Genomic DNA, 12440 nt, shown 5'->3' with positions numbered 1-12440 from the left:
GCCCACCCACTCAGTGGGAGAAGCGCTCTGGTTGACCCCAGGGGCCCTCCCCATTCTATGCCACCTCCCAATAGGGGAGGGGATCCCAGGGGAGAGGCTCCTCAGTGCCGCCCTCACCCCCGTGGAACCCACCCCGCACATTGCTGGGCTCCGCCCCTGAGGGCGGATTTGGGGTGGCCAGGAAGTGGGGGTGAGCCCCGGCGGGGCTCATGGCGACAGGAGCACTGTGGCCCGCCCCTCAGCCAGACACAGCCCCCACGCCTGGCCCCAGCAGCTGGACTCCTCCTCTGAGATGCCAGCCGGTGCGTAGTGCCAGCGCTGAGAGGCCAGGCTCAGGCTCAGGCTCCGGAGCGAGGCCCGGCCCGCAGGGGGCCGACGCAGCCGGCTCACAGTGGGACCGTGGCCCGTTCGCTGCAGCGCCTCGCAGGCCCGGGAGGTGGCGCAGCAGGCCGGCCCCAAGGCGCCGCGGAGCAGCCCAGTCCTGGAGCGCGGCCCCTCGCGACCACCTGCTCCCCGCCCGGCCCCGGGCCGCACTCCCGCTCCGCCGCAGCCCGGGGCCCTCGGCGGCCGATGCGTCTGCATCCAGGTCTGCGGGCGGCGCGGCCTCCGTGCGCCGCCGAGGGGACCTCACTGCGGGCTGCTCGGCGCCGGCCTCTGGCCTGGAGCGCCACCTGGTGGGCGAGTGGGGAGTCGTCGCGGGCGAGGCGGGCTTCCGCCTCTCCCCGGGTCCCGAGCGGCCCGCAGCCCCGGGAGGAGGGGTCGGGGAGCCAGCCGCCACTGATCGGCCAGGTGTGGTAGGTAGTAGGGTGCCGCCCCTGCGCGCCTCCGGAGAACCACGAAAACTCTTCGATTCAGCGAGTGGTGGCCACGCTGCACTGCCGAGGGCACTCCCGCCCTTTTGCACGGCCCAGTCTGCCCTCTGGTCCACCAGTCCCAGGGGCGAGTACGAGCCCAGAGCGCCCAGCCGCGAGCCGGACCTTGCCTGCCCAGGGGTTCCAGGGCGGACTCGGAGGAGGGAGGGATTGGCTTTGCTGTCCTGCCCAATGGAGGAAGGAGCACTTCAGAGTTTAAGCCTCCATCTCCTTTCGACTCTGCGACCGGAACCATCCAGTGCCCGAGAAGTGGCCGCCCCAGCCCCAAGCTGGGACGTAAAGGGCGGGCGTCCTTCGCACAGTTCCTCCTCCGCACATGGGGGGGCGGGGCGGGAGAGAGAAGGAACGTCTTGGGGACTTGGCTCGGAAGACTCCCAGTGACTGACGAGGTGTCGGTCAGAAGGGATTAATGTCAGCACACAAACGGTTAACTTCTGGACTAATGGAAACTAGGCTGCTAATGGGAAGCTGGGTGCAGAAGGGAGGCCTGGCAGTCTGAGGGCAGAAAGCGGGTCGTTTGGTGCTGCGGAGTCAACCCGAATGCATGGCGACTCCGGTTACCACGTTGACCAGTTCCTTCGGGTTTTCTTGGCTGTAATCTTTTTTTTTCTTTCCTTGGCTGTAATTTAATGGATCACCAGGTCGCTTAGTCCATATCTTTGGATGGTTGCCAACTGGCTATGTGTGTATGAATATTAATTTGTGGTCTATTAATAACCACTGGCATCCATTTGCAGGAGCCCTTGTCGTTAGTGGTTACCCATTGGGCTACAATTCTTAAGGTCGGCAGTTTGAAACTACCAGCCGCTCCACGGGAGAAAGATGAGTAGTGCATTAGTCTCAGAAACTCACTGGGCCGTCCTGCCCAGTCTCATGAGGCAGCGTCCCTGCGCGGCTGGGAGCTAGCCATTTGATTGGACGCATGGCCACCCACCCTACAGGACGTGGTAGAACTGCTCGCTAGGGTTTCCAGGAGCAGACTGCTGCTTCTGGAGGATTGAACAGCTGACCTTGCGGTTATGGTAACTTATTATGTCAGTAGATCTTGTCAATTGACTCATAGTGACCCAGCCAAACCCTGGTGAATACATTGCCGTCCAGTGAATTCCGACTCAGAGTGATTCTACGGTTGAAGAGAAGTGCCCCAATAAGGTTTCCAAGGCTGTCTGTCTGTCTTTAGGGCAGCTGACGTCCACATCTCTCTCCCACGAAGGGGGGGGGGGCTTTAGCCGCTGCACCACCAGGTCTCCTCTTTAACAGGGAAATACGACCCATTTGTCCCATCACAGCCAAGAAAAACGTTATGGCCCCGCTCCTGCTCAGTAACACTTGGGGTTGCCCAGCATGGAATTAGAATCCTGGGAACCGAACCGGGTTTCGATTGTTGGTGGTTTGGGGCCCAGGATTTAGGCCGGGGAGCCGCTGGAGGTCTCCCACACTCCTCTCCCCTGTGAAACACAGGGTTCCGCTCAGGCCCCACACTCTCCGTACACACCCAGCGATGGATGGCAACATGCACAGTCACCAACAAGCCTCGCTGTCCGCCACCCCCACGAGCCTCGAGCACACGCGGGAGCGCTGCGCGTTCGCTGTCCAGGCCTAGCGGTGCCAGTCCCCGAAGGGTTAAGGAAGCCTTGAGCCTTCGGGCCGGCGGGCATTCTGGGTGCCTGGGCTAATTGGCGACCCTGGGGACAATAGAGGCTGCATGCCGGTGGACTAATTGGGCCGGGGAGCAGCCTGGCCATTGTCTGAGACGAGATGTGCCGCACGGTTCCGCTGCCCCGCTCACGCTCGCAACTGGGGCGCGGCCGAGCGCCCGCAAGAGGACTGCGGAGCGGCTGTGCCGGGGGCCGTGTGAGGGGGCGCGGGGGACCCCCGGAGTGCCACCGCACCCCCCCAATCTCATCCCCGCCGGATTTTCCCCGCAGACCCTCCTGGGGTCTCTTCCCGGTTGGCCTGCAGTTCCCCCGGCAGCCTGCGGTCGGCGCTGCCACCCGGTGTCTGCGGCGCGTCCGGGCTCTGGGCTAGGGCCCCGCGCTAGGTGAGCAGCAGCTTCGGGTTGAGAAGCTTCGGGTGAGAAGGAACTTCGGGTTGCAGCGGCACCTTTAACGCAGACCTCAAAAGGACACGCTTCCCCGGGAAACGGCTTCAGCGGGCAGAGGGCCTTTCCTGCGCCGCCGGCCTCCTGGGCGAGCCTTTCCCGGTGCGCAGGGCAAGTCCGAGGCAGGCTCTTCCGCACGCCCCCTCTCGTCACTGGCCGAGCCCAGCCCCCCACCCCTCCAGCCTGAAGTCGGCGTGGCCACGTGCTTTCCGCGCACATGGGGCGGCTCACGAAGGTACACTTGCCTACATGGAGGCCTGGACACACTCCGTTCTGCACCCAGCGCCACCCCCTCCCCTTGCTCCGGCTGAGTTAGGGGCCAGCCCTTGCCCTCATAGTGCCCAAGATGGGCAGCCCATTCTGCCAGGGCGTCGGCAAGAAATTCCACAGGGCTAGCAAGATGCTGGCTGAGTGAGAAGCAAGGGGACACGTCCCATTTAGCACCCAGGGTGCGGGTGGGAGGACCGCGGAGATGTCCCCGCAGGACCGCGTAGAGAGGGGTCCTAACTCAGTGAGACCCCCGCCCGCTCGCCCGCCCACCGGGAAGGGGAAAGCTTCGGGATGCACACCCCAAGCGGCTTGTTTCGAGAAGGCCAGAGGAAGAACTGCCCATGATGTTTCTCTTTGAAGTTTAACGGGCAAAACGGGAGTGTGTTGTGGCTCAGAGAGCCAGAGCCGGGGCCCTCTTAGAAAGGAGAGATCAGGGGGCACCCACCTTCCGGCGCCCTCCCGGAGGCGCTGAAATGGAATGTGTTCCCCCCTCTAGGATTATCCTCTGAGCCCTCGGGAGGGGAGGTTCCCCCCACCCCGACGGGTGCCCCATTTCCGACTCCGGAGCCCAGCGTCCAGGCCACTGCGTGGTGCTCCGCTAGCTTCGCGGCCCGGCCGAGGCGTCCAGTTAGCAGGGTTGCACCGAGCGCCGGCGGCCAGCAGGGGGAGCCCGGCCGGCGCGGGGGGCGCTAGGAGGGCCGGCGCCTCCGCGCCCAGCCGGGCTCCTCGCCGGCGCCGCCAGGCCCCGCAGCCCGCCAGCCTTGCAGGGGGGGGGCGCGCCCTCCCCGACCCCTCCCTCCAGCCCGCGCGTCCCGCGCCCAGCCCCCGCGGCCCACAGAGCGCACAGCGCCGTTCACTTCGCATTGCAGCGTTTTATTGTTTTCTCGCGGTTTTGTCGTTCGTTCTCGCTCCGCAGCGGAAAGTGAAACCCTGAGGTGGAGTCCGCGGGCTCTGGCGAGGACAGCCCGGGCGGAGGGGCCGAGGGGCCGGCGGGGCGAGGGCTCCGAGGGGCGCAGGGCCTGCGCCTGCGGCCCCAGCCCCTGTACAAGATAGATGCTCATGTCAGATGAAAAAAGATTTAAATGCTAGGAGTTCATCTCTAAATAGTATGTACATAACAATGTACACCTTTGAATAAGTTAATACCAATTTGCATATTCTGGGAACCTTAAAGCTTATTTACACAAATTACCATTTATTTCATAAATATCTTTCCCCCCTCCCCTGGGGACTCAAGGCAGGGGTGCTGCTCCCTCCACAGACCCAAGGATGGGAGGGGTGGCTATCTCTTAGGGGAGGAGATGGGGGTGGGGGCCCCCAAGGTTAGGGCGTCTCCTTAGAGCCCCCAGCCCAAGACTTACACTGATGTCAGTCTTCTGTGACCCCAGCCCCCAACGCGGTGCAGGCCAGAGGCCAGGAGCTGTGGGGCTGTGTCTGGGGTGCTCAGCCCTGGCCCCTTCCCCTTGCTGCTCCTGAAGGAACCTCTGGGCCAGGTCGGGGGTGGGGATGGGGGTGGAGGTGGGGGGCAGAGAGGGCCCTGACCGATATCAACTACACCAGAATAGATCCGGATCGAGCGCAATGGTCCGGGCAGCCGTGTTCCACGTAGAAGCCCAGGAAGCTGTCCCAGGCTCAGCTGTCTCAGCTCCTGCATCCCACCTCTGCTCCTTTATTTAAATAAATACCCATTCTATGCCGTACGTGTCCCAAGCAGCAGGGCCGGCGGCGGGGAGGCCTGCGTGTTGGCGGTGGCGCGGCTGGCCGGGTCCTCATTTGGGCGATTCCCGGCCGGGGGAGAGGGCTCGCTGGCTCTCCAGCCCACTCACCAGTCTCTGGATGCTCTGCAGTTCACTGGCCGCCTCCTTGGCTGAGCCGCTGGGCGACAGAGCACCGCGGGGCGGCGCCCCCACTTTGCGGAGAGCCAGCTCGGGCAGCGGGCTGGGCTCCCGGCTGTTGCCACCCGCGGCCTTGGAGCCCTCAGCGGCCAGTCCGGTGGTGAGGAGGCTACTGCTAGGTGGAATGGTGACCGGGATCTGATAAGGGCTGAAGCGCAGGCGGGGCCGGGCACTGCCCAGGAAGGGGCTCCGGGACAGGGAGCCGGCTGCGGCGGCAGCGGGGGGGGCCGCCGCACTGGTGGCCGGCAAGGCGGAGGCCGCGGCGGCAGCTGCAGCCATGTAGGTGTAGGGGTAGGGGAAGAGGCCTCCGAAAGTGGGCATCGGGATTCCCTGGAGAAAAGAGAACAGGGCAAGGGTGAGGCAGCCTGCAGGAGGTGTTTCCTGGAGGGTGGGCTGGGGGTAGAAGGGTGGTGCTAACACTGGGAAATGTTGCCATGCTATTGTGAGGCCATCAACCCATAGCTCTGTTAACTACATTCCCAGACAGCACAACGCAGGCATGAACCAGTGTGCTTCCCTGCCTGCTGTCAGCACAGGAGTTGCCTTCAGGCAGAAAGACTAAGGCCCCATGCCATCAAGCCCTGTACTGGCACTGCAGTAGGGATGACTGAGGGAAAGAACCAGGTGGCTGAACTCAGGCTCACACCATGGGGCCTAGAGGGAGGAAACAAAGAGGCATAGGACCAGGCAGCAAAGGGCAGCTTAGAACAGGGTCCTCCAGCTTCTCCTGGCTACAGAAGCTCCCAGGTGCCCATAGACGTCACCAGCAGGAGCAGGGAGCTTGGCAAATTCTCTTCTATCAGCCTGCGTGCTGGGAGGTGGGGGGCTGCTACCTGGGCCAGGAGGAGGGAATGATGCTAAGCTAGTTAGTGACTGGCTTGAATATTCTATAAGGACTTCCTGGTGGCATCCCAGGGGCACTGAGGAGGGAAGGCCAAGTCCATGGCCAGGAAACACTGGACCAACAAGGCGTGTCCATGAGGTCCAACTTTTGGATTCTCTGACCTTTGAGATGATGGCTCCTTCCCTAGAGAACAAGCGTGGTGGGGGCAGGCGGATGTGCTACTGGGACCCTCAGGCCTGGCTTATTCAGGAGTGAGGACATGGCCTGCAGGAGAGCTCCAGAACCTCTTGGGCATTCCAGGACTATAGGTATGGCCTGGCCAGAAGGAAGGAATGGGGAATGGGGCTGCTGATCTCCTAGGATTTGGCTCTGCCAGGGTGCGTTACCTTCTAAGGGCTGGGTGGCTAACCCTCACCTTGCACCTGCCCCCTGACTAGCAGTCCTGACTGCCCTGTGATCTCTGTGATGACTACTGTTCTCTCCAGAGTTTGCTGAGGGAGCAGGAAACATCACACACAGAGACCCCCCAGGCCCTGGATTCTACCTTCTGAAGGCACCCTTCTCCAGCCCAGGGTCCCAGATATGTGATGCTGGTGTCTCCACACCCCTGTCACTGAGCTCTGTTTAAAATTCGTTTTAGAATATCCCCCCACTTTAAAACTATTTGCAGCTGAACCAACTGAATATTGGAAGACCTGAACTCCTATTTTCCCTTCCCCTGAGATAAGATCTCAAAGGTTCAATTTGCCAGAAACCTCAGAGGGAAGCAAATGAATGAAGAGACTCCAAATCTTTCCACAGGGAATATTCCACCCAAGCAACTCAAGAGGCTGCTTTCCACACCCGATCTCCTTATTTTGCCCATGGCACATTTTCATAAAATCTCCCCTGGGGGCTCAGAATTTTAACCTGGGCTTCTGAGCTGAGCCCCGTTCCCTGAGATGGGACAAAGACTACTCAGGGTGCTGGGGGACCTGAGAAAGGTCTTTGATCTTTGTCAGACTGGAGGGCTTCCTGCAGTCTTCACAGGATTGGGCATTTGGGTGGCCAGTGGTCCAGAAAACATTGCAAATCTTTCTCCTTTCTTTGTCTAGTCATCCTGACCTTTCAGGGACTGGAGGGGGCCAGGAGCTTCAGTTTCCAATGAAAGTTCTCTGCGGCTAGGAAAGTGTGCCCCTTCACAAATGCCAGAGGCTGCTCCAGTCTGCCAGAGCAGGTAGGGGCATGGGGAGAATACTGGAGCCTAGAGAAGGTTCAGACTAGATGAAGGTCACACAGGAGTCAGAAGTAAGGACTTGGCCATATTCCTGGGCCTGCAGCCTCCATCTCCCAGGCCCCAGCTGTGGTGGAAATCCCCTATAGGCTACTCTGCAGAATTCAGCTGCTGGAGGCCCTGAGAGTAGCTGGAACCCTGAACCCTCAGCCCACTCTTGTGGCTGGCGTGTTTCTCCTCCCTCCACCCTATTGCCACCAGAGCACAGGCCTTACCTGAGATGCCAGCATGTGCTGGGAGAGGTGGAACGGAAAGGGGGACGCGGTGCCTGCTGCGCCAGCTGCGGGGCCCAGCCCACCTGTGTCCAGGCCAGCGGCCCCAGGCCCACTGGCTCCACTGCTAGCGCCGCCCGCTACCGAGGCCAGCAGGTGACCCATCCCCATGGCGGAGAAGGCACCAGGGCCCATGGCAAACTGTCCCGGGTGCAGGAAGAGTGGTTGGCCGGCTCCGAGAGGCCCAAAGAACTGCTGCCCGTGCAGGTGGCCCGAAAAAGCCAGGCCAGGCAGGTGTCCGGCGCTCAAGGGGGACATACTGTCAGTCTGCACCACCAGCGGCGCCAGGCCTGGCTCCTTGCCCTCGCTGGGCTCCTTGCGCCCCTCGTCCTTCCGCCGGGTCTCGGCACGCTCTTTTTCCAGGCCCCGAAGGCCAAAGGGCCCATCCCCGCCACTTTCAGGCGGCTCCTTGCCCCGATCGGGGCTGCGGCTGCGCCTCTCGCGAGTGCGCTCCGGTTCGTTCAAACGAGCGGGGCTGGCGCCGTCCAGGCCGGGGCTGCGGCGGCCCAGCGCGGTCCCGGCCCGCTCATCCCCCGGCCGTTCAGGCTCAGGGTCGCTGTCTGCAGCGCACAACTTCTCGTCGGCTGTGGGAGAGATGAGTGGTGGATCAGAGGCCGGGATGGAAACAGACCAAACCCTCTCCCGGTGTGCGTGCGTGCGTGTGTGCGCGCGCGCGCCCTTTGGGGAGACTGGTCAATTCCTGCTCTTCCGGAAGGGTTTCTAGGTCCTAGTTAGGCCCGGGGCAGCTGCAGGTCACCTAATCCCAGACCCCGTGTTTATAATGGAAGGGATTGTGCCCTGGAGAGGAAACCGCAGCGCCACAGGATCACACAGCGCTGGAGGGCCTTGCCCTGCGTCCAGCTCTACCTTCTGCGGCTCCCAGGGACCACCCTCAGGAGGGAGTGCTGGGGTGGACACCCCAGGCCCAACCCACACGCTTCCCAGCCCGCGCGCTGCTCGGCTGCGGCGCCGAGGGCAGCCTGGCGCGTCTACCCCATCCCCACTGCCTCGCTGCGGGGCCCTCACCTCGGGCCCGGTGCAGGCGCAGAGGGCTGGGCGCGGCGCCGGGTGAGGGTGGTGGCTCCCGCGTGGGGGGAGGGTCGCAGGACGAGGCGTCAGACTCGGCGCCGTCGCGCTCCGGCTTGCAGTGCTCCTCGTACAAACGCAGAGATGGCAGTGTCAGCTGCTTCCTGGGGACAAACGGGGAAATTAGCTGGGCGCACCTCCCTACAAGTCCTGCTCACCCTGCACCCGCCGCGGAGCTGCCCGGCCACCCCTCACCTTTTCTCCCGCCGGCCGTTCCCCGTGTCCCTGAAGCCCTTCGCGAACGGGTTGTTGTCGATCTTCAGCTGCGTGATCTGGGGGGATGGAGGCGCGCGCGGGGTCAGAACTAGGCGCTTCCAGCCCAAACAAGGTCTCGGGAGGCCAGCAGCTCCCAGCCACGGGGTGGGGTGGGGATGGGGGGGTGTTACAGGGGTGTGTGTGTCACACGGTCGGCTGACGCCAGGGCCTCCCTGGGACCCTGAGATGACTGTCCCCAGCCAGGCGTGGCTTGTGGAATGTCACAGCACAGCGTCTCCAACAAAAATCCAAAAATCGTATTCGAGGACTAACCCTCACAACACGTACACACAGGCCCAAAGCTGTGGGCACAGAGTGGAAATCGCCTGAGTACCCACACAAACACCCCGCGCTGTCACGCAAGAAGCAGGCGTGCACAGGGACAGCGCACACAGCCGGCCAAGGCAAACCATCGCACTCACGGACCCGCTTGCACGCAGACCCCCAGCAGTACAAACAAGTGCCCAGGGAAACCAAAGGAAGTCACACACACCCACGGGCAGAATGCCGTCCCGACAGAGAGAGAGAAGGCACAGGGACACAGGGACGGCCAGCCTGGTGCGGAGGGTGCTTTACTCAACTAGAAGCCAGCGTGCAGTGGGGACCAGACCCAGAGCAACAGCCTGTGGTGCTTGGGGGCCAGTGTCCCCTAGCCTGCCCTTTGGCTCCCCCAGGGGGATGAACACTGGGCCCTGGTTCCCTCTCATTCGTTTGCAAAGCCAGAGCAGATTGCTCCCAGGAATCTTTTTTTATTCAAGTTTCCTTCCCCAGTCAAGAAATAATGGAATCAAATGTAAAAATGTCAGTCGGGCCTGGAGCCTCTACTAATTGCTAAGTAAACATCTCCACCCCAGCTGCTCTCCAGCCTGGGGGAGCGTGTGTGTACATGTTGCGGGCCTGGGAGGGCCGGCAGGATGGTGGTGGGTGCTGCACCTATGGATAGGAGACCTGGTGCTCAAGAGTGGGTCCTGAGCACCATGCCAAGAGGGTGCAGGGCTGGGCGTGAGTGAAGGGTTAGTGCCTGCACGTGTGGAAGGTCGGTTCAGGGACTGGGCCCTCCCGCCCGCACACCTTGTCGTTCTGGTAGGCAGTGACGGCGATGAAGTCTGTCTCTGGAAACACATAGGTGCGGAAGGTGCTGTAGGGCAACTTCAGGATGTCGTTGGCGCGCACGATGTGGAAGCGCGGCTGGTACTTGTGCATGGAGTTCAGGATGGTCTGCAGGGAGCGCTAGGGTCAGTCAGCAGCCCCAGCCGGCAGTTAGCCTGAGCGTTTCTACTGCGGGGTGGGGTACCTCTTTCCCCCTTCCTGTCTGACGCTCTGTTTCTCCGTTTCTCCGGGCTATGCCTTTCTCCACCGCCTTCCTTGTGGTTCTCCTGTCTTTCTGCTGGTTTTCTCTCTATTTCTTTTTCTTCTATTTTCTGGCTCAGAATCGTTTCTCACCATTTCTCTCTTTTTACCTCTCAATGTTAAATTTCTCCACAGTTGAAACCCAACCCAAACAAGTCCCCCAGCGCCTAGAAACCCAATGGGAAAAAGACCTCACCACCTTTCCGTGGGATGGAGGGTTCCCTTTCCCCCATGAACCTCATCCCGCACTGACTAGCGCCTTGGCCAGAGACAGGAGAGAAAGGGGAGATCCCCTAAACCCACATCTTCCTGATGGGGTCTCTCAGGAGGCGGCTAATTTAACTTATAAATCCTTTAGGAGAGGGTGGGGACATTAGGCTTGGGAATGACAAGGAACCAGCCAAAGCCAAGGCCAAGGCGGTGGACAGGTCTTCTGATCTCAACACTTACAGATAATGAGGAGGGTGACACCCCCAGACACAAGGCATGGGCTACCTGCTACCCTCAGTCCAGTACCTGCCTCCTGTCTGGCCCTCAAAACCCTGACCGCAGCCAAGGTCATGGAGCTTCTTGCCTTCCTCCAGCCCTGGGGAAAGGAACTCCCTAGGCCAGCTGCTAGGCCTCAGGGCTTTGAGCCCCATTCTGGGGGCTTCTAGGCCTCTCTGACAGAGGGTGAAGCCCACCTCCTAGCTCACCCTCCAGACACTGGTGTGCAGTCTCAGACCCCCACCCCACAGCCACACACTCACAAAGCCATGCTTGTCTGAGATGTTGTTAGTTAGCTTCAGCTTGTGGAAGGCCACGGGCTTGGCCATCCACTGTTCGCCTGTGGCTGGGCTGTCTGGGTGGATGTACATGCGTTTGGGCATCTCTGGATCAGCCTTGCCTGCCACCATCCAGCGAGAGTTGTGGAATTTGTAGCGGCAGTCATCAGCAGCCACAATGTCCATCAGCAGGATGTACTTGGCTTTCTTGTCCAGGCCGCTGACCCGAACCTTAAAGGGGGGAAACATCCGCCTGCAAGAAAAGTAAGGAAAGGGCGCCACTGGAACCTGGTGTTTGTCTGCTGCCCTCCTCTTCAGTCTCCCTACTCCGGGGAGAGAGGTTCCCCATCCGTGCCCTCGTGCTTGTTATCGCTGCTCTGTCCCTTGTCACTGTCCTAGAGGCCCCACCTGTACTTATTATTCCTTGGAGCTCCCATTTCTGCCATGGACCCTACATTTAGAAGCACACCCCACCCGAACCCCCATCGGCCAGATGCGCAGCTCTAGGGACCTTATTTCTGTCCCATCTGAGAAGAAAGCTGAGGCCCAGGAAACAAATCTAGGCCCTCTGGAAATCCACACATTTCTCCGGAGTCTCCCCTAAATCCATAATGAGAACGTTTCAGAAATAAATTTGGAGGATATTTTAGGAGCTGGGTTACAGAGCCGAAGGGGCCCTGACCATGCAGTTCGGTTGAAGAGGGTGAGCCTGAGGCCTGGATTCTCCAGGGCTTAATCGAAAGTGGAGGGCTTGGGAACCCTGGCTTTCTTCTGGTTCTATGACCCGGAGCAGCTAGAGCGTATCCTGGACCCTTCACACTCAGCCCTGACAAGGCTTTTAGTTGAGCCAGGCAGAGGGGCTCCGCAGGCCTGGGGCCGGCAGTTCCTAACCAGAGTGAACGACCCGAGGTCTGGGTGGGCCTAGCGGGATGTGGGACACGCGGTGGGCCCCAGGATCTGTGCAGGAAGTCCGGGAGATGCCGCATCTCCCCGTCCAACTGGACCGACCCAAGGCAGAGGGGACCAGGTCACCGGGCCGCCTCCGCTTAGGGACTCAGAATGGCTGGGTCTGCTCTCGTGGAGGATATTTTCGCTTTATTTCATTGGGGGAGATTGTAATGTTTTGGTTTCAGGAAATTCGTTCAAGTGCCAAACGAGAAAAGGCAACTTCAGTTTCTGCGGAAACGAAGGGTGGCGTCCAGGCTGGAGCCGGGAGCCACCAGCCTCGGGTTCAACACCGGTCGGCCGGTGCTGCCCGGTGGCCCCGCGCGCCCGCCCGCCCGCCCGCTGGCCGCCCTACCTCCCGGACTTGGTGATGACCATCTCGGTGCCCAGTTTATGGAACTGGTCCCACAGCTCCTTGGCCTCCAGCGTCACCTTAGGATCGTCCTCCACTTCGTCCTCGGGCTCCAGGCTCTTAAGCGAGCGCAGATGCGCGGCGGGCGGATGCGGGCCAAG

At 61.4% G+C, this 12440-nt stretch overlaps 1 protein-coding gene across 1 annotated transcript; it reads right to left on the bottom strand.

Annotated features, from left to right (window-relative positions):
- Nucleotides 1-4100: 4100 nt before the first annotated feature.
- On the bottom strand, nucleotides 4101-12440 carry TBX2 (T-box transcription factor 2; the record flags this gene model as incomplete). Its single annotated transcript, XM_004706995.2, has 7 exons — nucleotides 4101-5468; nucleotides 7471-8111; nucleotides 8554-8717; nucleotides 8809-8885; nucleotides 9940-10086; nucleotides 10968-11235; nucleotides 12283-12440. Coding segments are annotated over 7 exons (1911 nt in total), but the record flags the coding sequence as incomplete, so codon positions are not given.

Source organism: Echinops telfairi, unplaced genomic scaffold, assembly GCF_000313985.2.
Source record: "Echinops telfairi isolate 266 unplaced genomic scaffold, ASM31398v2 ScPeMD7_7458;HRSCAF=8496, whole genome shotgun sequence".
Taxonomy (NCBI): domain Eukaryota; kingdom Metazoa; phylum Chordata; class Mammalia; order Afrosoricida; family Tenrecidae; genus Echinops; species Echinops telfairi.
The sequence above is the reverse complement of the archived record's forward strand: the minus strand, read 5'-3'. Positions and strand labels throughout refer to the sequence as shown.